This window comes from Suncus etruscus, chromosome 5, assembly GCF_024139225.1.
Source record: "Suncus etruscus isolate mSunEtr1 chromosome 5, mSunEtr1.pri.cur, whole genome shotgun sequence".
NCBI classification, from domain to species: domain Eukaryota; kingdom Metazoa; phylum Chordata; class Mammalia; order Eulipotyphla; family Soricidae; genus Suncus; species Suncus etruscus.
Genome location: NC_064852.1, coordinates 132463097 through 132487252, shown reverse-complemented (window position 1 = coordinate 132487252; position 24156 = coordinate 132463097). Strand labels below are relative to the sequence as shown.

The 24156-nt window shown below is 37.8% G+C and overlaps 1 protein-coding gene across 1 annotated transcript in view; it reads left to right on the top strand.

Moving 5' to 3' along the window:
• Nucleotides 1-24156, top strand: part of ITGAV (integrin subunit alpha V) — a 118041-nt gene that overhangs the window by 52643 nt on the left and 41242 nt on the right. The window contains exons 3-10 of the mRNA XM_049773175.1: nt 834-925; nt 5184-5298; nt 15495-15556; nt 18416-18461; nt 19533-19658; nt 20832-20876; nt 22222-22265; nt 22355-22411. Coding sequence (XP_049629132.1) covers nt 834-925; nt 5184-5298; nt 15495-15556; nt 18416-18461; nt 19533-19658; nt 20832-20876; nt 22222-22265; nt 22355-22411 — 587 coding nt within the window. The remainder of the gene's footprint in view (nt 1-833; nt 926-5183; nt 5299-15494; nt 15557-18415; nt 18462-19532; nt 19659-20831; nt 20877-22221; nt 22266-22354; nt 22412-24156) is intronic.

Genomic DNA, 24156 nt, shown 5'->3' with positions numbered 1-24156 from the left:
CCCATGCAGGTTTCCAAATTGTATTGGAAATTGACAGACGGAACTTTTCCATGGAAACAAACTTTCTATTTTTATTCTACGGGGCTTTAAATGAGTACATTGGGATTAATTTCTCAATAATGTAAGCTGAAAAATAAATGTTTGCATATTATATTGTCCAGTGTAATACTTTTATCTACCAACCAGCTCATTTCTCCTGGGTTTTAACTTCTGTTACATGTACTAGTCTCTTTTACTGTTAGTCTTCAGCAAAGATGTTTCATCGTCCCGTTACCATAAATACGTTTATGCCACACAGAGAACTTCCAGAAGTATAATAGGCAATTACACTTTTGTTTAACAGTTAATTATCTTTCAATAAAATAACTGTAGTAGGGGCCGGGCGGTGGCGCTAAAGGTAAGGTGCCTGCCTTGCCTGCGCTAGCCTCGGACGGACCGCGGTTCGATCCCCCGGCATCCCATATGGTCCCCCAAGCCAGGAGCAACTTCTGAGCGCATAGCCAGGAGTAACCCCTGAGCGTCACCGGGTGTGGCCCAAAAACCAAAAAAAAAAAAAAAAAAAAAAAATAACTGTAGTAGTTTATTACTGTTATTTCTTCACATGGATAGTATGTTAATTGACAGGAAGTACAGGCCTGTATTCACAAGTAATACCAGGGGTTTTTTTTTTATTACTTGAAATTTACTGATACATATACAGTAAAAGATAAATGAGCCAGTGTAATAGTGGATTAAACATAACCTGGTGGAATTGAGATAAATTCAGTCATACTGAAAATTATTATTTTTCTTTCTCACCCCTCACCTTCTTTCTTTTTTTTTTTTTCTTTAAGGCAATAGAGATTTTGCTAAGGATGATCCAGTGGAGTTTAAATCTCACCAGTGGTTTGGAGCATCTGTGAGGTCAAAGCAGGATAAAATTTTAGTAAGTATTTCTTTATTTTCATTTTTTTAATTTTTCTTAAATTCTTATATTTTACTCAAGGGCCTGACAATACAAGCTCTACCACTGTGCCACATCTCAGCCTAGTATTTTGATAATCACAGTTGAAATTCCAAAGCAAAATACAATGTACCTAGGGCCAGAGGGTGTAATCAGGTACGATAGTTCTAGAAAGTGGCCCTGGCATCTCAGGATAGATATGGTCTCTCCCACACCCTGTCACTTTCCACTTTTCCTTTCCACGCTCTCCATTTCTTCTACCACCTCTACCCCCATGGTAATGCCTATCACTTTGCTCTGTCCAGCCAAGTTTAAAGGACAGTGTACCCTTTTATTAACCAAAAGCCTCCATTCTTTTTTGTTTGTTTTTGAACTTTGGTCTTTGATTTTTGGGCCACACTTGGTGGTGCTCAGGAATTAGTCCTGGCAGGCTTGGAGGACTATATGGGAATCCGGGGATCTAACCCGAGTCAGCCATGTGCCAGGCAAATGCCCTATCTGCTATGCTATCACTTCAGCCCTCTTTTAAATTTTTAAAAAACTGATTTTCAATTATACAGTGTTCCAACACCCATCTCCTAACCAGTGTACACTACTACCACCAATGTCCCCAAGTTTGCTCCTGTACCTTTCCCTAGCCTACAGAAACTTTTCTTCTTTGTCTCTTTTTGTCTCTCCCTATTTCTCTGTCTCTGTCTCTCTGTCTCTGTTTGTCTCCCCCATCACTTTTTTTGGTTTTTGGGCCATACTCAGTGACACTCAGGGGTTACTCCTGGCCATGCACTCAAAAATCAATCCCGGCTTGGGGGACCATTTGGAATGCCGGGGATCAAACCACGGTCTGTCTTAGGTCAGCAGTGTGCAAGGCAAATGCCCTACTGCTGCGCCAGTGCTTCAGCCCCATCCCACTCTATGTTTAAAAGTACATTCTTCCTTTAACCAGTTTTCCTCTCTGCTATGACCCCCATTTCTTTGCTTCTCAACAACTTCTCACAGGCATTTTCTCTGGAAACCTCTTCCCCTTCTTCCCTTCAGATTTTCTTTCCAGCTACTCTAGTTAAATACCCTCGATGTAGCCAGGGCCTCCCCTGCCTCTGACTTTAGCCTCATTCACTGTTTCCTCTTTGTATTTTTTCCCTTCTCTGTATTTTTGACTTCACAAAAAATTTACTGTATTTTTTTTATCCCCTCAGCACAATTCAGCAAGCTCAGGTGTAATTTTTGTTTTCATTACTTTTTTGGGGGGGCAGTCACACCCAGCAGTGTTCAGGGGTTACTCCTAGCTCTATGCTCAGAAATCGCTCATGGCAGGTTCAGGGGACCATATGGGATGCCGGGATTCGAACTACTGTCCTTCTGCATGCAAAGCAAATGCCCTACTTCCATGCTATCTCTCCGGCCCCATAATTTTTTGTTTTTGTCAAGGAATTTGTTCCTAAACATCAAAGATACTTTCTTGTCTTCCAACCTGCGCCACTACAATATTTATTTTAGTTAATTTTTTTTAAAAGAGGAGCCGGAGAGATAGCATGGAGGTAGGGCATTTGCCTTGCATTCAGAAAGACAGTGATTTGAATCCCGGCATTCCATATAGCCCACACACACACACCCCAGCCTGCCAGGAGTGGTTTCTGAGCATAGAGCCAGGAGTAACCCCTAACACTGCTGGGTATGACCCAAAAACCAAAAAAAAAAAAAATTTTTTTTAAAGACTTATTTCACTTAAATCTCCTCCCTCATCTCTTCCCTTTGTTATGGTGGTTTCTAGCATCTCCTTTTGTGATACTTACTAGCAGTCACACACTGTAGCATCAAGGATCCCATGGCAGTGCCCAATGTGCTTTTGGCCATATGAGTTGATTAGAGAATTGAACTTGCAATCTCCTGCATTTGAGGCAGACGCTCAAACACTGGACCTTACCTGTGTCCTTGCAACCTCCTTTGATGGTCCTTCTGCCTTCTTCTAAGTGTTAGGGTCTCTCTGAGCTCCAGTTTGAGCCCCCTCTGCTTCTTTAAGCCTTTTTTACTCGGCTGTTCCTATTCTGTTTCCTGGCTGTAATTACAGACTCTATGCCCTAGTCTATACTTTAATTCTTAGAAAATAGTGACACGAAAACATTATGTGAAACTTTTATTGCTTCTTGAGTTGTGTTAATATTACTCCAAAAACAGGGAAAAGTATGATTTCACTTTGAATTTTCTTTGGGTAATTAAAGTCCTATCCTTATTCTTATCCTATAGTATTTCCCCCCTTTTTTCTTATTTTCTTATTTTTTATTTTTTTTACCTCCCTCCTTCCCTCCCTCCCCCTCTTCCTTCCTTCCTTCCTTCCTTCCTTCCTTCCTTCCTTCCTTCCTTCCTTCCTTCCTTCCTTCCTTCCTTCCTTCCTTCCTTCCTTCCTTCCTTCCTTCCTTCCTTCCTTCCTTCCTTCCTTCCTTCCTTCCTTCATTTGGGCAAGGTGAAATTCTTTTTTTTTTTTTGTTATTGTTTTTGGGCCACACCCGTTTGACGCTCAGGGGTTACTCCTGGCTATGCGCTCAGAAGTCGCTCCTGGCTTGGGGGACCATATGGGACACCGGGGGATCGAACCATGGTCCATCCTAGGCTAGCGCTGGCAAAGCAGGCACCTTACCTTTAGCGCCACCGCCCGGCCCCAAGGTGAAATTCTTATTAAGAGAAGAAAATATGAAAATAAACATTTTCACATATATCTTCCCAATTTATTTAGGTCCATAACTTATTATTTCTTCCTAGTGAACCCCACCACTTTTGTATCCAGAAAAGATTTTACACATCATCTGCAGTCTGTCCTGTGTCAGGTTACCACCAGTACTCACCTGGGGTGATACTGTCCGTTATCTCTACTTCTAATCTTTTTTTGGGGGGGCTACACCTGGTGATGCTCAGGGGTCACTCCTGGCTATGTGCTCAGAAATTGCTCTTGGCTTGGGGTACCATAGAGGATGCCAGGGGATCCGTCCTAGGTCCATCCTAGGCTAGTGCATGCAAGGAAGTTGCCTTACTTACTTGCGCCACCGCTCCAGCCTCTCTACTTCTGTTCTTGTTGCCCACCTATAATCAATTCTCCATGATAAACCTGGGTGGTTTTTTTGGATATTGTAGGCAGAAATGGATACAAAGAAACAGACATAAGCAGAAAGTATGAATAATCTATTCCAGAACATCAGGGCATGTAGAGAAAGATCAGTGTTCATCTACATTCTATATTTTCATTGCCAATTTAATAGCCCAGTTATCACACTGCAATAATGTTTTGCTTCAAGGAATATAAATAGGGAGCAGAGCAGTAGCACAGTAGTAGAGCTGGGTTCTATTCCTGGCATGCCATATGGTTCCTAGAGCCTGCCAATGGTGTGGCCCTAAACACCCCCCCCCCAAAAATTCAAATAATCTTAACTTTTATCATAAAATTAAATGGTTGGACTTTTATGGATTAATACATAATTAAAATAAGCATTATTCCATTACTCATACATGGAATCAAAATCTAATTCTGAAACAAAAGATCATAGTTTATTTGGAAAATAAACACTGAAAATTGTTTTACTCTCATTTTTTTTACTGTCATTTATAAATTATTAGCTTTATAATTTAGGGCTACACTATGCAGATACAAGAATATTTAGTTCCAGTGCTTTTTTCAGGCCTAGACACCTTTAAATATAGCTCCTACAGTGAGAAGGGGTTGGGGGGGGTAATAAAAGGAAGAAAGACTGCGAGAGACCCTAAATCAATAATTTTGCTAACTTTTTTGAAAGAAAAAATTCAGACTATAAATATGGCCTCTGGAGAAATATAAGAAAAGTGCTAGGTTGTCTGGGGGTTAAGGCCAAGCAGCTTAAATTCCCATATGTTCCCCGAGCCTGCCTGGAGTAATTTTTTCTTTTTTTTTTTGTGGGGGGGTGGTTCACACCCGACGGCGCTCATGGATTACTCCTGGATCTGTGCTCAGAAATCGCTCCTTGCAGGCTCGGGGGACCATATGGTATGCCGGGATTTTAACCACCAATCGTCCTGTGTTGGCATGTGCAAGGCAGATGCCCTTACTCACTGTGCGATCTCTCCTGCCTCTGGAGTAATTTCTGAGCACAGAGCGAGGAGTAACTTAAGAGAGCTGCTAGGTATGACCCCAAAATAAATCCAAAAATATCTAGGTTACTGAAAACAATCATTGATTTTGGAGAATTTTTATGTCATGTACTGTCATCTATGATTTCAGGCCTGTGCCCCACTGTACCACTGGAGGACAGAAATGAAGCAGGAGAGAGAGCCTGTCGGGACATGTTTTCTTCAGGATGGAGCAAAGACTGTCGAGTATGCTCCATGCAGATCAAGTATGTAGAGGAAGTTGTGCCAGCTTTTAAGAAAGGGATAACAAGTCTTATTTGTTCTAAGTATGTTAAAACTTGTAGACATCATGATGTGATGACAGCAAAGTAAAAATCCTATTAACATAAAGAAATTGTGAATGTATAATCAATAGACTTACCTTTTTTCCTGCAGAACTGATCATTGTTTGGTTAATAATGATTAATATGCAAATTGGAAGCTGTCATTTTAGTCATTCTACATAAAAAGTTGATGCATTAATTTTCTCTAGAGATGTGAGGTCTCTGCAACAAAGGATACTGGTTTTCTAGATTGAGTTTGGTCTAGTCTGCGTTTTATTATTTTTTTAAAGCAGTTTGTTTATTTAATTATAAGTTAATTGTTTATGGGCCACACCTGGCTCAAGGGTTACTCTTGGTTCTGTGCTCAGAAATCACTCCTGGCAAGCTTGGGGGACCAAATGGGATGCTGAAAATCAAACTGGGTCAGTCCTGGGTCAGCCACATGCAAGGCAAATGCCTTTACCGCTGTGCTATCTCTCTGGCCCCCTAGTCTGCATTTTAAATAAACTCTACAAGGAAATTCTTATGGCTACCAAGGTTTCAGAAAGACAATTCTTTTCTTTTTTTTTTTTTTGGTTTTTGGTTTTTGGGCCATACCAGGTGATGCTCAGAGGTTACTCCTGGCTTTGCACTCAGAAATCGCTCCTGGTTTGGGGGACCACAGGGGATCAAACCTGGGTGTGTTCTAGATAGCCGCATGCAAGGCAAATGCCCTACCACTTGCGCCATCACTTTGGCCCAGAAAGACAATTTCTTTTTTTCTTTCTTTTCTTTTCTTTTCTTTTTTTTTGGTTTTTGGGTCACACCTGGCGGTGCTCAGGAGTTACTCCTAGCTCTATGCTCAGCAATCGCTCCTGGCATGCTCAGGGGACCATATGGGATGCTGGGATTCGAACCACCAACCTTCTGCATGCAAGGCACATGCCTTACCTCCATGCTATCTTTCCAGCCCCTTATTAATAAGGATTAAAAAAGAAAAGAGCAAAAGAAAAGAGTATATGTTACAAGATCAAACTGTGAGCTCAGGAGAATGAAACTGAATTTCTGTTTTTAATCTGTCACCAAGTTTTTTTACTCTTTTGAAATTCTGAAAATTATCATATTCTCTAATATTTACCAAAAATTTATATGAAGTTAATTTTTAGATAGAAGTGAATTTGATCACTTAATTTTTAAATTATTTTTTACTTGAAGAAAATGCATCACATAGTTTACATAACTGATCATAATGCATTTGTTTCAAGATGATGGAAAGCAAAGTTATTAAAAAATAAAAGAAGGACCGGAGCGGTGGCGCAGCAGAAGGGTGTTTGCCTTACACATGGCTGACCTAGGATGGACCGCAGTTTGATCCTCCAGCATTCCATATGGTCCCCCAAGCCAGGAGCGATTTCTGAGTGCATAGCCAGGACTAATCCCTGAGCGTCACCAGGTGTGGCCCCAAAACAAAACAAAACAAAACAAAACAAAAGAAAATAGAAAGAAAAATAAATGGAAGAGAATAAAAAAAGAAAGAAAAAAGAAGTTCAGCAGCAAGTATATTTGTGAAAATTATTGTATCTCAATAAAGTCATTAATACAATAACAGAAAGTTTAATCAGCTCTTTATTTTTATTTTAAAGATAAGAGATAAAAAATACAATAAAAAATGTACTGTGGAAGTTGTTGTTTGCATAGACACAGTAAAATATAGGAGAAATAGAAAGGAAAAACTTTTGGCCTAAAAACAGGGAGACCTTACCCATCAAGTATTCTGGCATAAGACCAACTCCAGGCTCCAGGCATTGGAGGTTGAACACTTAATTTTTAACTTTTATAGTTTATTTTTGGCACCATAGTTTACAAGATGGTTTAAGGGCAGGGCTTCTAGCACCACACCCCCGCTAGAGGGTTTACTTCCTTCCACCATAGTCTCTGCATATCCACAATCATATACCTTTTTCTTTCCCTTGTGATAGCTTCATACTAAAGAGTTTTCCATTTTTGTTGCCCTTAGATATTTGTTAGACCCTATATTGTTTCTTTATAGCCTATGAATTATATAAATCATTCTATACCCGCCCCTCCTTCTAATTGTGACTAATTTCATTCAACATAATAATCTCCAGATCCATTCACATAGTGGCAAATTGCATGATTTCATCTTTTTTGTTTAAATTTTTGGGTCTCCTCTGGTGATGTTCAGGGGCTACTCTTGGCTATGTGCTCAGAAATTGCTCCTGGTTCTAGGGGACACATGGGACACTGGGGGGTCGAACAGTAGTTCGCCCTGGGTCAGCCACGTACAAGGAAAATGCCCTACCGCTGCCCAATTGCTCTGGCCCTGATTTTATCTTTTCTTAAAGCCAAGTAGTGGTTGGTTCATTGTGTATATGTATGCACCATTCTTTCTTTATCTGTTCTTGGGGGCTGTGTTGCCTTCAATTTTTGCCTATTGTGAATAGGAACATAAGAGTGCAGATGTCTTTTCTGAATAGTTTTGGGGTTCTTTCGGTAGATGAAATTTGATTCCTATTGTTTTTGTTTTGTTTTGTTTTTGGGTCATATTCGGCATCAGCACTCAGGGGTTACCTGGCTCTGTGCTCAGAAATTGCCCTGGCAGGCTCAGGAGACCATAAGAGATGCTGGGAGTCCAACTGGGTCCATCTGGTCTGTCACGTGCAAGGCAAACACCCTATCACTGTGCAATCTCTCTGGTTCCCTCGTGTTTTTAGAAGTCAATATTGTCTTCCAGAAGAACTGATTTTCCACCAGCAGCGAATAAGGGCCCCTTTTCCCCCCATCCATATTAGCATTTATTTTTGTTCTTTGGCGGATTTTACACTGTGCTTCTTTACTCTATTTCTTTACTACTTGGATTTAGAGGTTTTTTTTTTTTTTCTTTACACCTTTGTTGAATTGATCTCCACTCCATAGCCTCTTTATTTAAGGAGCCTCAGAAGAAATCATTGACATACAGAATATATGTAGTTTTAGTTCTTTATACCTGAAATACTTTTGAAGATTTTTTTTTCTTCCCCATTCTAGTATCAAGAATCAAACTTGGGATCTCTCATATGTAAGGCATGTGTTCTGCTGAGCCACATCCTAACCCACATCCCAACCCACATCCCAATCCCACATTACTTTTTATATTTTAGTGGTCACCAATAGTTTAGTATAAAGAATTAGTAATGGGGCCGGAGAGATAGCACAGCAGTAAGGCATTTGCCTTGCATGCAGAAGGATGGTGGTTCAAATCCCGTTTTCCCATATTGCCCCCCGAGCCTGCTGGGGGCAATTTCTTTTTTTTTTGTTTATTTTTGTTTATTTTTTTGGGGGGGCAATTTCTGAGCATAGAGCCAGGAGTGGCCCCTGAGCGCTGCTGGGTGTGACCCAAAGACCAAATATAAATAAATAGAATTAGTAATTACATTAGTCCAACTTGTAAGACTTTCATTATTAGTTTCTTTTTTTTTTCTCTTGATAGGTGACTTGTAATACCAGGTCAAAGGAATTACTCAGTCCTCAAATTTCTAAGTAGTTGAGCCACTAAAAAACCTGAAAATGGGGGCCGGGCGGTGGCGCTGGAGGTAAGGTGCCTGCCTTGCCTGCGCTAGCCTAGGACGGACCGCGGTTCGATCCCCCGGCGTCCCATATGGTCCCCCAAGAAGCCAGGAGCAACTTCTGAGCGCATAGCCAGGAGTAACCCCTGAGCGTCACAGGGTGTGGCCCAAAAACCAAAAAAAAAAAAAAAAAAAAAAAACTGAAAATGGGGGCCGGAGAGATAGCATGGAGGTAGGGCGTTTGCCTTTCATGCAGAAGGTCATCGGTTCGAATCCCGGCATCCCATATGGTCCCCCGTGCCTGCCAGGAGCAATTTCTGAGCATGGAGCCAGGAGTAACCCCTGAGCACTGCCGGGTGTGACCCAAAAACCACAAAAAAAAAAAAAAAAAAAAAAAAAAAAAACTGAAAATGCTTTTTATCGGTCCCTTATTTTTTAGCCAACTCTAGTAGGAGAGGTAAACATCAAACAATAATACTTCCAGAACCACAGGTTTGCCAGGATAGGCTGGAAAGCACTTGGCACAGATTAAGACGGGCAACTTTATCCTTAGTGCTCAATGCCAACTCTCTCATCACCTCTAAGTTGCATTTTGGATGTAGTATTGTTGTTTCTGTGAGTAGAACACATGAAGACTGAGTTTGTATATTTAATTTCTGTATTGGCAAGTGTTACTATTATGAGAAGGTATCTAATGCCCCAGGCTTGCAAATCTTCATTTATGGGCACCTACATAAAGTCACTTATATTTTCATTAGATGTAAATGCTGAGTTTTAGTAAAAGTACCTTTTTCCTATATTTTGTTGTCATGAATAGTCACATCGATATTTGAAAGTTGATCTTTCTTTTTTGTTTGTTTTTTGTTTTTTTGGGCCACACCCAGCAGAGCTCAGGGACTACTCCTATCTTTACAATCAGAAATCATTCCTGGCAGGTTCGGGGGAATCATATGAGATGCTAGGGATTGAACCCAGGTCAGCTGTATGCAAGGCAAATGCCCTCCCCACTGTGCTAATATTCTGGCCCTTGAACCTAGATCTTTCTTATTCCAGTGGAATCTTCCTCCCTTATTACTCAAATGAGAAAATGTTCTCTGTCTTAATTTTAGAAAAGCACAGCTTTCCTACAGAGAACATGTATATTTATTTACTTGCTTTCCAAGTAGAGGTTTGAATCATTCCTCTTCACATCTGTGTATATGAGTATACAAGGATGGAGTCCTTCTAAAGACCAGCATTCTTGTGGGCCTTGTGGGCCTTATGGGCCTATGTGACTATGTTAGACAAGTAGTTTTTATCACTTAGCCTCTGTAGTAAACGACTACTTCTTATCTTAATATGTAATTATTATCACTGTAATTATTTTACTTGGAGCCAGAACTAGCCAGAACTCAGGACCTACTTCTGACTCCATGCCTCAGAGATCAGTACTGGCAGTGGTTGGGGTTGACTAGGTTCAAGGCAAGTCCCTTAACTCCCTGTATGATCTCTTTAGCCCGCTAAATATGTATTAAAAGGATTAACACTGTTTGATCGATGATTTTGTTATATAATGTTTTCACTTACTTGGCTTTGGTACAAAAGCTATGAAGTCATAATAAATTTTTTTCCTAACATATTCATATTTGGTCAGCAAATATGAATTGTAAGCCTATTTTTATAAATAAAGTTTTATTAGACTATCACCATACCCGGGGCCAGGGAGATAGCACAGCGGTAGGGCGTTTGTCTTACATTCAGCCTATTCAGGACAGACAGTGGTTCAAATCCTGGCATCCCATATGGTCCCCAGGCCTGCCAGGAACGATTTCTGAGCACAAACCCACATTACTTGATTACATATTATTTATAAAGAGAAAGATGAATAGTTGCCATAAACTAGGCAGTTTCTTTTTTATTTGTTTTGAGGCCATGCCAATTAATGCTCCTTTCTGCATTCGGGAATTACTCGGATATCCATATGGGATGCACAAGGATCTAAATAGGTCAGTCACATGTGAGGCAACTGGCCATCTCCTGTACTATTGCTCAGACTAGGTAGTATCTATGTTTAAATTTTTAAGGCCTGTGGTGGATGTGTTAAGGGTGCAGTAATTTTTATGTCAAAACCATAAATGCTAATACTGTTGTAACTCTTCTTCAATGAAAATAAATATCAAGGGCCAGAGAGATAGTTTAGGAAATAAACTTACCCTATTCAATCTCAGCACTACCTTTGGTCTGCTCATCACTTCTGAGAATCAAGTCAGAGAGGCTCCAGGTATGCCTGTCCCCAAACAAAATAAAAATAAAACAAAAATAGGGGCCAGAGAGATAGCATGGAGGTAAGACGTTTGCCTTGTATGCAGAAGGTTGGTGGTTTGAATCCCAGCATCCCATATGGTCCCCTGAGCCTGCCAAGAGCTATTTCTGAGCATAGAGCCAGGAGTAATCCCTGAGCACTGCCAGGTGTGACCCAAAAATAAAAAATAAATAAATAAATAAAAGAGAAGAATAAATAAAAGAGAAACTTTTAAAATAAAGTGGATGATTCTTTTTTTTAATTAATACTGTTTTCAGTAATGTGATCAGTGTACATGCTTCCTCACTCAATTTTTGAAGTATTCATCTTCTTACAGGCCCAAATATCTGTGAGACCACCTTTCCAGAGATAAAAAAAATGGCCACAAGTCTGGCCACCAGGCTATATTCTTGCCTTCTGCTGACCATCAGCTTATACCTGTGAGGAATTCCTATAACCATTTTAACTTTTGTTTTGTCTTTGTTAAAATATTGATTTGGACAAAAAAAAAACTTCAGAGGAACAATGTCAGTATTTTAGATTTGTTTTTTTGGTCACACCTGGCAGCGCTCAGGGGTTACTCCTGGCTCTATGCTCAGAAATCGCTCCTGGCAGGCTCAGGGGACCATATTGGATGCTGGGATTCGAACCACTGTCCTGCATGCAAGGCAAACACCCTACTTCCATGCTATCTCTTCAGCCCCAATTCAGTATTTTGTATCTCTTCCATATTCAGTAAATTCACCAGACTTTACATGAGAATGGAACTTATATAGGACCACATTGTATACTTCTTGATAACTTCGTTCTTCTAGCTACAAGTTTTGTTGTTGTTGTTGTTGTTGTTTTTGGTTTGGGGGCCATACCCAGTGACACTCAGGGGTTACTCCTGGCTATGAGCTCAGAAATCACTCCTGGATTGGGGGACCATATGGGATGCCCGGGGATCGAACCAAGGTTCATCCCAGGTTAGCGCTTACAAGGCAGACGCCCTACTGTTTGTGCCACTGCTCCAATTCCTTGTTTTTGTTGTTTTAAATAACCTAAGAGAACACCAGAACTTCAGTCTTACTTTTAAAAAAAAATTGCTCTATACTGATTATGTTTGCTTTTTGCTACCTATGGCCATTCTTCATTTTATAGTAGACAATGATGTCTTCCTGACAATGCTTGAACACAAATTATTGCTTAATATTCTTTCAAATCCATGGGGCCTATAGCATAGCGGTAGGGCATTTGCCTTGCAAGTGGCCAAACTAGGAGGGACCCGGTTCAATTCCCAGTATCCCATATGGCTGTCCAGCCTGCCAGGGGCCATTTCTGATTGCAGAGCCCGGAGTAACCGCTGAGTACCACTGGGTGTGGTCCAAAAACCAATAAATCAATCAATAAAGTTAAAAAAATAATATTCTTGGGGCCAGAGAGATAGAATGGAGGTAGTACGTTTGCCTTGCATGCAGAAGGACGGTGGTTCGAATCCCGGCGGTTCGAATCCCGGCATCCCATATGGTCCCCTGAGCCTGCCAGGAGCGATTTCTGAGCCTAGAGCCAGGAGTAACCCCTGAGCACTGCCGGGTGTGACCCAAAAACCAAAAACCAAAAACCAAAAAAAAAAAAAAAAGAGAGAGAGAGAGAAAGGAAGTGGAAGAGGAATAAAAATTAAAAATAGGGACCGGGAAGGTGGCGCTAGAGGTAAGGTGTCTGCCTTGCAAGCGCTAGCATAGGTTCAATCCCCCCAGTGTCCCATATGGTCCCCCCAAGCCAGGAGTGATTTCTGAGCGCATAGCCAGGAGTAACCCCTGAGCATCAAATGGGTGTGGCCCAAAAACAAAACAAAACAAAAAAAATTAAAAATAAAGGAAAAAACTGTTTTACTTTAAATACAAATTTTAGTTAGTTAGTTAGTTAGTTAGTTAGTTAGTTAGTTAGTTAGTTAGTTAGTTTTTGGGTCACACTGCCGGGTGTGACCCAAAAACCAAAATAAATAAATAAATAATAATATTCTTGGGGCTAGAGAGATAGCACAGCTGTAGGGCATTTGCCTTTCACACAGCCAACCAGGAGGGACTGTGATAGTTCGAATTCCAGCACCTCAAAAGGTCTCCTGAGCCTGCCAGAGGCGATTTCTGAGCACAGAGATAAGAGTAACCCCTGAGCATTACTGGGTGTGACCCAAAAACAAAAACAAATTATAAAAGAAAATATTCTTTCAAATCCAAGTTCAGAACTAGTTTTTTTTTTACTTTTTTTCTGCTAATGTAATTTGTACATAGACTACTTATTATTATTTTTCCCTCAGTGATAATTCTAAATGGCTCTTCTCTTTGATTCTCTCTCAAGGGATTAGAAATGCCTAGCTGATTTGAGGTCCTGTAGCCTAGTGTTATCAACATTCCTACTTTTAGTCCATACTCTCGTATTTACTTGCTTGTTATTGTCAAGTTACTTAATTTTTTTCTTAAAGTCAGTCAAATTGAGCAGTGGGGGGTTTATACCAATTTTTGTGATACTAACATTAATAAGTTCTGATAAACCACTACCATTGGACCAGCCTTTAATTTTTTTAAGCTTAGTAGTAATCTGAATCTTTATAGTAATCTGAAAATAGTTATAATGTCACTCTTAGAATTACTGTGAAAAGTTAAGATGATAGTGTCAGTGAAAATGCTTATAATACAGTACCTGACTCCCAGAAACCGTTGTTATTATAAATATTGTTAAACGTGACAGAAAAAATATTAATTATTCTCAGAACTTAAGGAAAAATCTTCCCTGAAATATTTTGTTATTACATAAATATTTAGTTTAGCATATATTTGTCTTAAAAGATCAGCATGTTTTCTACTTAAGACATCTGGGAAACCAAATAAAGTAGATAATTGTACCTTATGAAAATAATTTTTAAAGGATGTCTTTATAAATAGACTAAAATAGTCATTGTTGTCCTCCCTCTATCCCCACTCCCACCCATGCATCTTGAAGAAAGAAAATAAGTGCTGGCCTGAGGTCAGAGCTGAATTCTTTAGTATGATTCACTAGACTCTGGAAACCCCAACCTTACATTTTTCCATTCTTTGTTGGTTAGAAAAATTTACATTAGGGTAGCATTACACTCTTGAGAATATTTTCTAAAAAAATTCTAAATTTAGATAGTGTTTAATCTTGGCAGTTCCCAGGTTTTTTTTCAAATGGGTTCAAAATATTTGATGGGAGGATTTGAAAAAAATTCTTGGAAGTTGCCCTTAGGACTGAAAATAGATATTTTTGGTTACTATATTTGAATGGCAAATACAGAAAGTAATGCTATGGTATTTAAATATTATTGCATCAATTTCAAGAATTTCTTGACAAATTGGGTGTCATTTTTAATTTTTTATTATTACCCTTCAAGCAATAATTCATTCTTAATCTCTAGTGTAGGCAGAGTATTAAGATTAAAGTTAAATTAATTTACTGATTGTCCAGAAACCATCTACATTTGTGAAAACTACGAAGAAAGTTGGTGGTGGGGTGATTGCAAAAGAGTAAAATTATGGAATCTTTATTTGAAAAAATACTTGTAAATGAAATGCTTAAGGATGTACACTTTCAGTAGAGACCCCAGTACTCATCATACTATATTTATATAGTTTCAAATTTTGTTCTTTCCAGTACTTCAAGTTGGGGTCTACTTCTCGTTAGCATTTCTGAACTATGTTAACAATGCATTTATTGCTGTTGTCTAAAAATTATATACAAAGTTAGAAGTTGTATGTAATAAGACTATACTTATTTTTTTCTTGGTTGTCATAATTTAGGAAATACCCCAAACTTGTATGGTAATAATAAGAAGAAATAGGAATTTTCTATATGACTTTAATGCATAGATCACAAGTCATCAATCCTTTATGAAGTCAGATCAGTAGTTTTATTTTAATGAAATGAAATAAAATAGAAAATATCAAAGTATAATTATAATTTTTATTTGTTACATATGCAGTGCATATTTTGGTTTGTGTGGGTTGTGATATAAAATTTTACTTGCATTGTAGTTAAAAATAGCAAATTTGGATTATACTACTTAGGTAATGTTTTTTGTATCTAGTTACTGGTGCAAATACTTTAATCTCTTTTTAATTTTCCTGGTTAAGAAACTAGTACTGCTAAAACATATTAATTTTTTAGATTATGGTATTAACTAAATAAGTAAATAAATACTCCCAGAAATTAATTTCTTATTTTATGATTTCATGATACCAAATTTTTCTCATGTTTTGTTTTATGTTATTTATTTGTTTTTGGGTTTGTGTATATTTCCAATTTTTTTATTTTAGAAAATATTGATGCTGATGGACAGGGATTTTGTCAAGGAGGATTCAGCATTGATTTTACTAAAGTAAGTTTTCATTTAAGATTGAATGAGATTCAGATTTCCCTTGTCTAAAACATGGTTTAAAACAAGTTGGTCCATTCTTGAGTTTCTCTATTTATAAATATTATCTGTTTTATGAATACCATTGATAAAAATAACATATTTTCACATTTAATAACTTATATAAACGTTGCTTATTTGAAATAGACATCAAAATGGGAATAGGTGAGGTTAAAGACTATCATAATAGGAAAATATGAATGATTTAATATTTAAATTTCTAGTTACTTTTATTTATAGACTATTAAAATTCTCACATGTGATTGAAATTGATTTTTTGTATGGGAACTTTATTGCAAAACTAGTTAATAAAAGATGAGACATAGGTATATAGGCCATTTATTAGGGCCTATAGGCACCAAATAAAGCTAAAGTGATTTAATAAATATAATAAATTTCATGTAGGGTTCTATGTACTTTCAGCTGAATAAATATGCTCATTTAAGGTGACAATTTTCATGCAGTTTTCTAAAATAATTTCAAATGCAATTTTTATTAAATTATAATTATTTTTATCATTTTTTCAGAGTACATACACATTTTAATTATTTTATTGATTTTTCTAGAGAACCTCAAGAATACTGACCAAAAGCATTTTTTGGTAGAAAGCCTAATATAGCTTTCTTATAACATGTAAAAGCCCTAAATTCATACAGACAGCAAAATGTTATCATTGTGATGTAGAAAAAAATAGACTTATTATTTTAGATTTTGGTCTGTAGACCATGACAACTGACTGGTGCTAATAGTTCCTGCCTGGCTTTTTGCTTAGGGGTCACATCCAATGGGAGTTGGAGTCCATATGGGGTATGATTGAACCAGATCAGCCACATGCATAGCAAGTGATCTAACTATTAGAGTGTCTCTCCAGACCATTTTCTTATTTTTTTTTAATTTGTGTTTTATCTTTATTTTTATTCACTTCATTTTTTTTTTTTCTAGAGTAACTAACTCTCCTTCTTGAGTTCAGCTTTATTCCACACAATATTGGGAGTGGGGAGTTGGGCTGCTCTCAGCAATATTCAGGGCTTAATCCTGGTTCTGCACTCAGGAATTAATCCTGGCAGTGTTTGGGAGCCATAGAAGATGCAAAGGATCGAAACTGGGTCTGCCATATGTAAGACAAGTGCCCTACCCACTGTACTATTGCTCTAGTCATTTGTTACATAATTTGTAGTTTTATATACTCATAATTGAAAATTTAAGGAACAAAGGAAGGAAAGATAAGAAAAAGATATTAAGCTTATACTTGTATGGCATATTCTCAAGCAGGTATTATAGTTTTTATATATGCTTGTTTAATGACTGTCCCAGAAATACTCCCATACTATCACATTTTATATTGATAAATTATAAATATATATCGATAAATTAACTGTCTGCTTTTTCTTTTTCTTTTCTTTTTTTGGCCAACACCAAAAATCAAACCCAGGTTTTTATGTTAGCGTCATGTGATCTACCAATGAGGTTCATCCCTGGCCCCGTTTCCTTTTATAAAAAAAATCCCCCCCCCTGCTCACTTTCTTAAATAATTACCTTTTTCCAAAATCTATTTCTGAAAGAAGCAATTATTTTAAAGAAGACAGTTTAGAAGTCCCTCATATCAGCCCAAGAGCAGAAGAAACCTGCAAGAGGCTTTATGTACCTTTGAAGGAGGAAAACTTTTGCTTGTTTCCAATGGAAAGAAATTAGAAAGAGAGATATTAGACTCAATCCCAAATATCATAGATTCAATATATGTTTTTTCTTTTTTGTTTTTAGGCCACACCCGGTAACGCTCAGGGGGGTTACTCCTGGCTATGAGCTCAGAAGTCGCTCCTGGCTTGAGGGACCATATGGGACGCCGAGGAATCCAACCGTCCTAGGCTAGAGCTGGCAAGGCAGACACCTTACCTCTAGCGCCACCACGCCGTCCCCTGATTCAATATTTATAGTTTGTTGACATATAAGAAATACGAGTCAAATGATGGCATTTTGTTTTTATAACATAGTTTGAAAGATTTGCTGACTAAGGAGTACTCTTTATATCTACAAGATATTAAAAGAATAGTTTTTTTATACCAGAAAGTTCTTTAGTGATTACCGGCGAGAAAATCTGCCTTATTTAGTCAGAAACTTAATATACAAATTTACAGAATTAAAGAGTGACCTGTTGTTCTTCTTGTAGTTCAGTTATACTTTGCTCTAGTATTCCATATCAAGTATGAAGCAGCCAAAATCTTTAGGGGGAGGTAAACTATGTATATATTTGACTATATTTATATATTGAATGGTACAGTGGGTTAGGTGTTTGCCTGGCAAATCTGACCCAGGCTCAATCCTCAGCACCACAAGTGGTTCCTTGAGAGCAGAGCAAGAGCCCTGAGCAGAGCTGGTGACCCCTTCCCCCAATAACCAAACCAAACAAAATTAATAAATAGGTGAATGAATCTGACTTTTCTACTTTAAATTTTTTCCACATTATTATTTTTAAATGTATAGTGAAACTGAGTTGTGAGCTTGAGGTGTCTAAATTGCTTGCATTAAAATATATGTCTAGGGGCCAGCGAGGTGGCGCTAGAAGTAAGGTGTCTGCCTTGCAAGCGCTAGCCAAGGAAGGACCGCGGTTCGATCCCCGGTGTCCCATATGGTCCCCCCAAGCCAGGGGCAATTTCTGAGCGCTTAGCCAGGAGTAACCCCTGAGCATCAAACGGGTGTGGCCCGAAAAACCAAAAAAAAAAATGTATGACATTATATAATTTTTATATATACTACATTGCTTTTCATATTTAAAACTACCTATTTATATATGTATCTACCCTTTTGTGGTTTGATTCACTCTAGGCTGACAGAGTACTCCTTGGTGGTCCTGGTAGCTTTTATTGGCAAGGTAAGTTAATAGCTTTTAAATTACCAATGATAACGCTATCTTAGATTCACTTGGCTTATCAGGCACCTATTAAATTTCAAATTACTTAAAGAAAAAAATGTAAAATGTAAGTTTATAAAGAATATGCTTAAAATTATGATTATATGATGTATATGTAATAAATATATACAAATAGTATAAAATATATAACCTTTTTTCTAAAGAAATTAACTATGGACATTTTTGATGATTTAGTTTTAATACTTTGAGTAGTAGTAATATCTGTACCCATTTTTAGTTAGTATAGTGACTAATACTAATACAGATGCTGTTGCTATTGTAGTCTTTGGGATTTAATTATAATTGGTCTAAAATATGTAACTGATAAATTGCTTTATCCTAGTGAGATTATGAATTTCCTATGTTCCTGTTGCATCCTTTCAGTATGTTAAATACAATTTAGGCACAGTGGACAAAAGTGTGACCCAGACAGAAAATGTTTCTCCCCGACAGATTAAACCTGCTTGACTGGACAAATAGGAACATTAGTGACAACTTTAGTGCTTATGAATTTTTTTTCTAAAACATCAGAAGTAGTGATTGTTTTCCCATATTATGCAGATGGCATTTGATAGAGCAACTTTAGTTTTCTGGGGCAGGGGCAAGTCTGAGTTTTATGTAGTCATTTAGGTTTCTTCCTTGCTACATACGGTTATAAATTCATTTACTCTGGCTGTTTAATAAAAGTATAAAAGTAAAGGTCAGGAGAAATAGATAGTACAGTAGGTAAGGTGCTTACCTTGCTGTGACTGACCCAGGTTTGATCCCCAACATTCCGTATAGTCCCCCTAACACTGCCAGGAGTAATCCCTGATTGCAGAGCCAGGAGTAAGCCCTCAAAATTACTGGAAATGACCCCAAAACAAAAAGAAAATAAGAAAAGAAAATATAAGTTCAACCTGTTCAATGGTTATCAGGTAACAATATTGAAATATTTTAGGGAAAGGAGGTGCCATGCTTTTACTATTTTACTTCATTTCATAGAAAATCGAGAAATTCTGTATTCTTAAAATTTTATTGTATTTATTTCAGGTCAGCTCATTTCAGATCAAGTGGCAGAAATTGTATCGAAATATGACCCCAAAGTTTACAGCATCAAGTATAATAACCAGTTAGCAACTCGAACTGCGCAAGCTATTTTTGATGACAGTTATTTGGGTAGGTAAAGCCAAAATACTCATTTATTTTATGATGTATGGTGTTTTTGTCCTGTTTTTTTTTTTTTTCTTATGCTGCCTTAAGTAGAAAACATTTATTTGTACAAAAAAAAATGACATCTTTAAAGGGCTGGAGTGATATTACAACCGGTAGGGCATTTACTTTGCACACTGCTGATCGGATTGATCAGAATCCCATATTGTTCTCCCAAGCCCATCAGGAGTAATTCCTGAGTGCAGAACCAGGAATAGCCACTGAGTATTGCAGGGTGTGTACACAAAATAAAACAAAACAAACAAAAACTTTTTAAAAGGAGCATACCATACAGTTTCAAAATTATTACTTAAGTTATGTGTGTTTTAGTAATGGAAATTTGAGCATAGTTGAATAACAACATAACTTTTAAGATATGTTTACTATGCTCTGGGCATTGTTCTGAGTGCTTTGTCTATACAGAATTTTTTGATAAATGTGCATTATACATAAAAAGATTTGAGATGCAAAGTGGTATCAGAACATGCCTATTTGTTATTTTGAAATTCAAACCCAGGTAGTCTGTCTGACTCCTGAACTTTCGTTAATGTTAAACTTCTGTTTTGGAGTTTATGATTTATTAGTCTTCATTCTCTCTCTAGTACATCAAGTACAGATGACAGAAATACCAGTTGAATGAGAAAATGTGTCCTGTCTCCCCTTTATAATGGATTGAAATTTTGCCCATTTTAACTGATTCCCATCTAGTTAATGAAATGATCTTATTTTTCTTCTTATACTAAAGCTATCCTATTTGAGCATTTAACTCAGTTCTTTTCTTTAAGGTGTATTTATCATACACATGTGACTGTTACCCCTAAATAATATAAGATAGAATTAAGAGGTATTATGTGAAAATAGTCTCAAGGGCTCGTGAGTTAGAGGGTGGGCTTGAAATTTGAAGGTATTGGAGGTCGGAGAGATAGCACAATGGTAGAGCATTTGCCTTGCATGTAGCCAGCCCAGGACAGACTTGGGTTTGATTCCCGGCATCCTATATGGTCCCCCAAGCCTGCCAGGAGTGATTTCTGAGCCCAGAGCCAGGAATAACCTCTGAACTCCACCAGGTGTGGCTCAAAAAACAAAAACAAAACAAAACAAAAATCTGAAGGTCCTTTTCTCTTTTGCTCCCTGCTTTAGGATACTCTGTGGCTGTTGGAGATTTTAATGGTGATGGCATAGATGGTATGGTGTACTATGTTTTATTCTTTAAAATATATTTTAGTGTAAGCATTTAAAACAGTGAAATTAATATTTATAAGGAAATAAAAAGTCTCCGAGTCAGGGTTAGGTACAAGAGAAATTAGTACAGTGCTCACGCTGTGAGTGGAGGTTCTGTCTCTCTTCTTCCTCCTCTGACCTTGACCCTATCTCTTCCCCTTCTGCTCTTTCCTACCCTCCTTACATCCATGCCCCCAGTTCTGCTTATTTCTCAGCCCCTTCCTTCCCCTTTCCCTTAGATTCAGTTCTCCTGGAAAGACTTCATTTCTTCTTCTGTGGGCACAATTTGTAGCCTCAATTTGTTAGGTCATTAGATCATTGTTTCTGTTTTTCTTCAAAATTCAATCTGGGGGCCCAGAGAGATAGCATGGAGGTAGGGCATTTGCCTTGCATGCAAAAGGACAATGGTTCGAATCCCGGCATCCTATATGGTTCCCCGAGCCTGCTAGGAGCGATTAATGAGCATAGAGTCAGGAGTAACCCCTTAGTGCTGCCAGGTGTAACCCAAAAACCAAACCAAACCAAAACAAAACAAAACATTCAAATCTGGGACTAATTGCCTGTTTCTGTGCTGCTGACCCCTTTATTTTACCTGTTGCATTGTGTTTGGGACTATTTTTCAGCACTGAAATATCTTTATCCTTTTCTTTTGATTTTGGGATCACACTTGGTGATGGTAGGGGTCTCTCTTGACATGCTCCTCAGATTTTTTTTTTTTTTTGAATGGTGCTCAGTTTGGCTGTGCACTGCCAGGGATCAAATAATGCCTTTCACAAGCAAAGCATTTTTATTAGATCTTTAGGCTAAGTCCCTGGTCCTGGAAATACATCCTTTCTTCCCTTTTTGGTCCCTGATTATATTTTTATTTTATACAAGATTACAAATGTCTTGAGGACATGAGAGCCTATCTAAGAAGGTGTTTGGGGTGGAGTGAGGTTGGTGTTTAATTCATACTCACCAGTGCTCAGCAACTACTCCTTACTCTATGGTTGAGGTCACTTTCAGTGACATTGAGAATCATGAGATGCCAGGGATTGAACCAGGGTCAGTGGCATGGATCTTAACCCCTGTATCTAGGCCTAATTGGGAGTCTTTGTGAATCTTTCTATAGTTTGTTAAAATTTGATTTTATGGTTAAAGTATGTTAGGATTCTTTATCATGGACTACTGTAATTCTTCAAAATATACATTTATTTCATACTTAACTAGTAAAATAAAACTTTCTGACATAGTAACCTTCTCCTGCAATTTTCACTATTGGTCTTAAAAGTCTGTATTCACATTTTTTTCTTTGTTTGGTTTTATTTAGACTTTGTCTCAGGGGTCCCAAGAGCTGCAAGGACTTTGGGAATGGTAGGGAAATTATGATATTTTTAAAAAATATATTTGGGTTATGTTATATTTTACTGTATTTCAAATACTTCTTTACTTCTCTTGCCTAGGTTTATATTTATGATGGGAAAAATATGACCTCCTTATACAATTTTACTGGTGAGCAGGTATGCTTATTTTTTTTACTTAATTGTAAAGTTTTAAAACTTTTTAATAATGTAATGTTTTTATATAAATGCTGGCTTTTCATTCAACATATCAGACTTTAAATGATTCACTTTTGTTTCAACCAAACTAAATTATTTGGCCAAAATCTTTTGTATTTACATATTATAACTTATTTTGGGGAATTCATTGCCAAATTGTACATACACAAAACCATAAATCCATTCCTTTTCTTTGGTATCCAATCATTCTCAGGCAATAGGGCCAGAAACTGCATTTCTAGGGTACAACTGCATGGTTATGCTCGGACTCGAGAGTCTGTGGACTAATAGGGCCACTGTATGTATGTTCAAAGACTTACAGGCATACCAGATAGTGGGGGTGGAGGTGCACACATAATACCAAGAATCAAACTTGGGTCCTGGAATATGCAAAAAGAGTATACACCCCTGTCTCCTGAGCTATCTTCAATAAATAAGACAAAAAATTAGTAAAATTTAATTGCAGCAAATGTAAAAACATTGTACAAAATGATAGATTTATAGTGAGCTTTATTTGTACACTGTGAAATCAAACATTTTCATGACAAATAGTGCTTCTACATGTTGATATCCTCTCTGAAATCAGTGCATTTTGAACATATTTTTTATTGTACTGAGTAAAGTTAATCAGGATAAAGGAAAAGTATCAGTAAGTAGAGAAGCATCTCTTAATTTGCAGCTCTGGGTTCAAGCACTCTTCATGTTCAGTAGAGATTGCTGTTTGGCAAGAAGATTGAGATGAAAAGGAATTTCACTCAAGGTGCCTGGTAACCCATTGATAGTTAGGGTTCATGGCCAGTGCACAAAGGCCTACAGTACATAGGTGCTTAGGATTACCTATTGTGCTCTGGTGTTTTCTTCTCCCTGAGAATGTTCTTCTGACACACAGCCCTATATTTCTGGGTCATATTCATTGTTCCTCCTTCACCTTTTGTGAGTTGGATAACATGGACTTTCATGAGGACAAACCTGGACTTTCCATACTTAGATTTACTGTGAATCTCTTGTTGGTTTATAAAAATGGAATCCTGGTGTTTTCCTGCTGGCGGGGCAGAGGAGTGTACGTGCATGTACGTGCATGTATGTGTGTGTGTGTGTGTGTGTGTGTGTATGTGTGTGTAGAAAATAAAATGAAAGTATTTTGTTGTGAGGACTTAGGATAAAACTTATCTCAGTGAATGTCATCCATGATACTTTCAGACCAGTCCAACTTGTACCTTAAACCTGTCATACTCTTTATTATTCATGAGCTGAGGTTAGGATTGGATCAGAGCCTTTCATTTTCACAATCATACTGAGCCCAAAGAAGATAACAGGAATTTCCCTTGTCATTACCTCCTGATAGCCCAGCTAGTCACACTTTGGATGCTTTGCTAACTTTTCTGTTATGGAGTTTTTGGGGGTGGGAGTGGCTGTTGACTCATTCTTCACTTTAGTTCACCTGGAATTTGTCATCCTAGTTCTGTTTTTTTGTCTTGGGTTTTCTTTAGAACTTTTCTTTTGCACATGATTTGCCGCCTGGTAGGGATGTGTGTGGTGACCAAAAGTCTTCTGTGTGGGGAGTGGATTTTCCTTCTCCTTCCTCATAGGAGAGCGTAATAAACCAACCACATTTGTACTTCATTGTTCAAAAGTGAAACTCCTGGCAAGTACTGAACTGAAATGGGCAGATATAAACGCACTTGGTTTCATAGGTTTCCAAATTA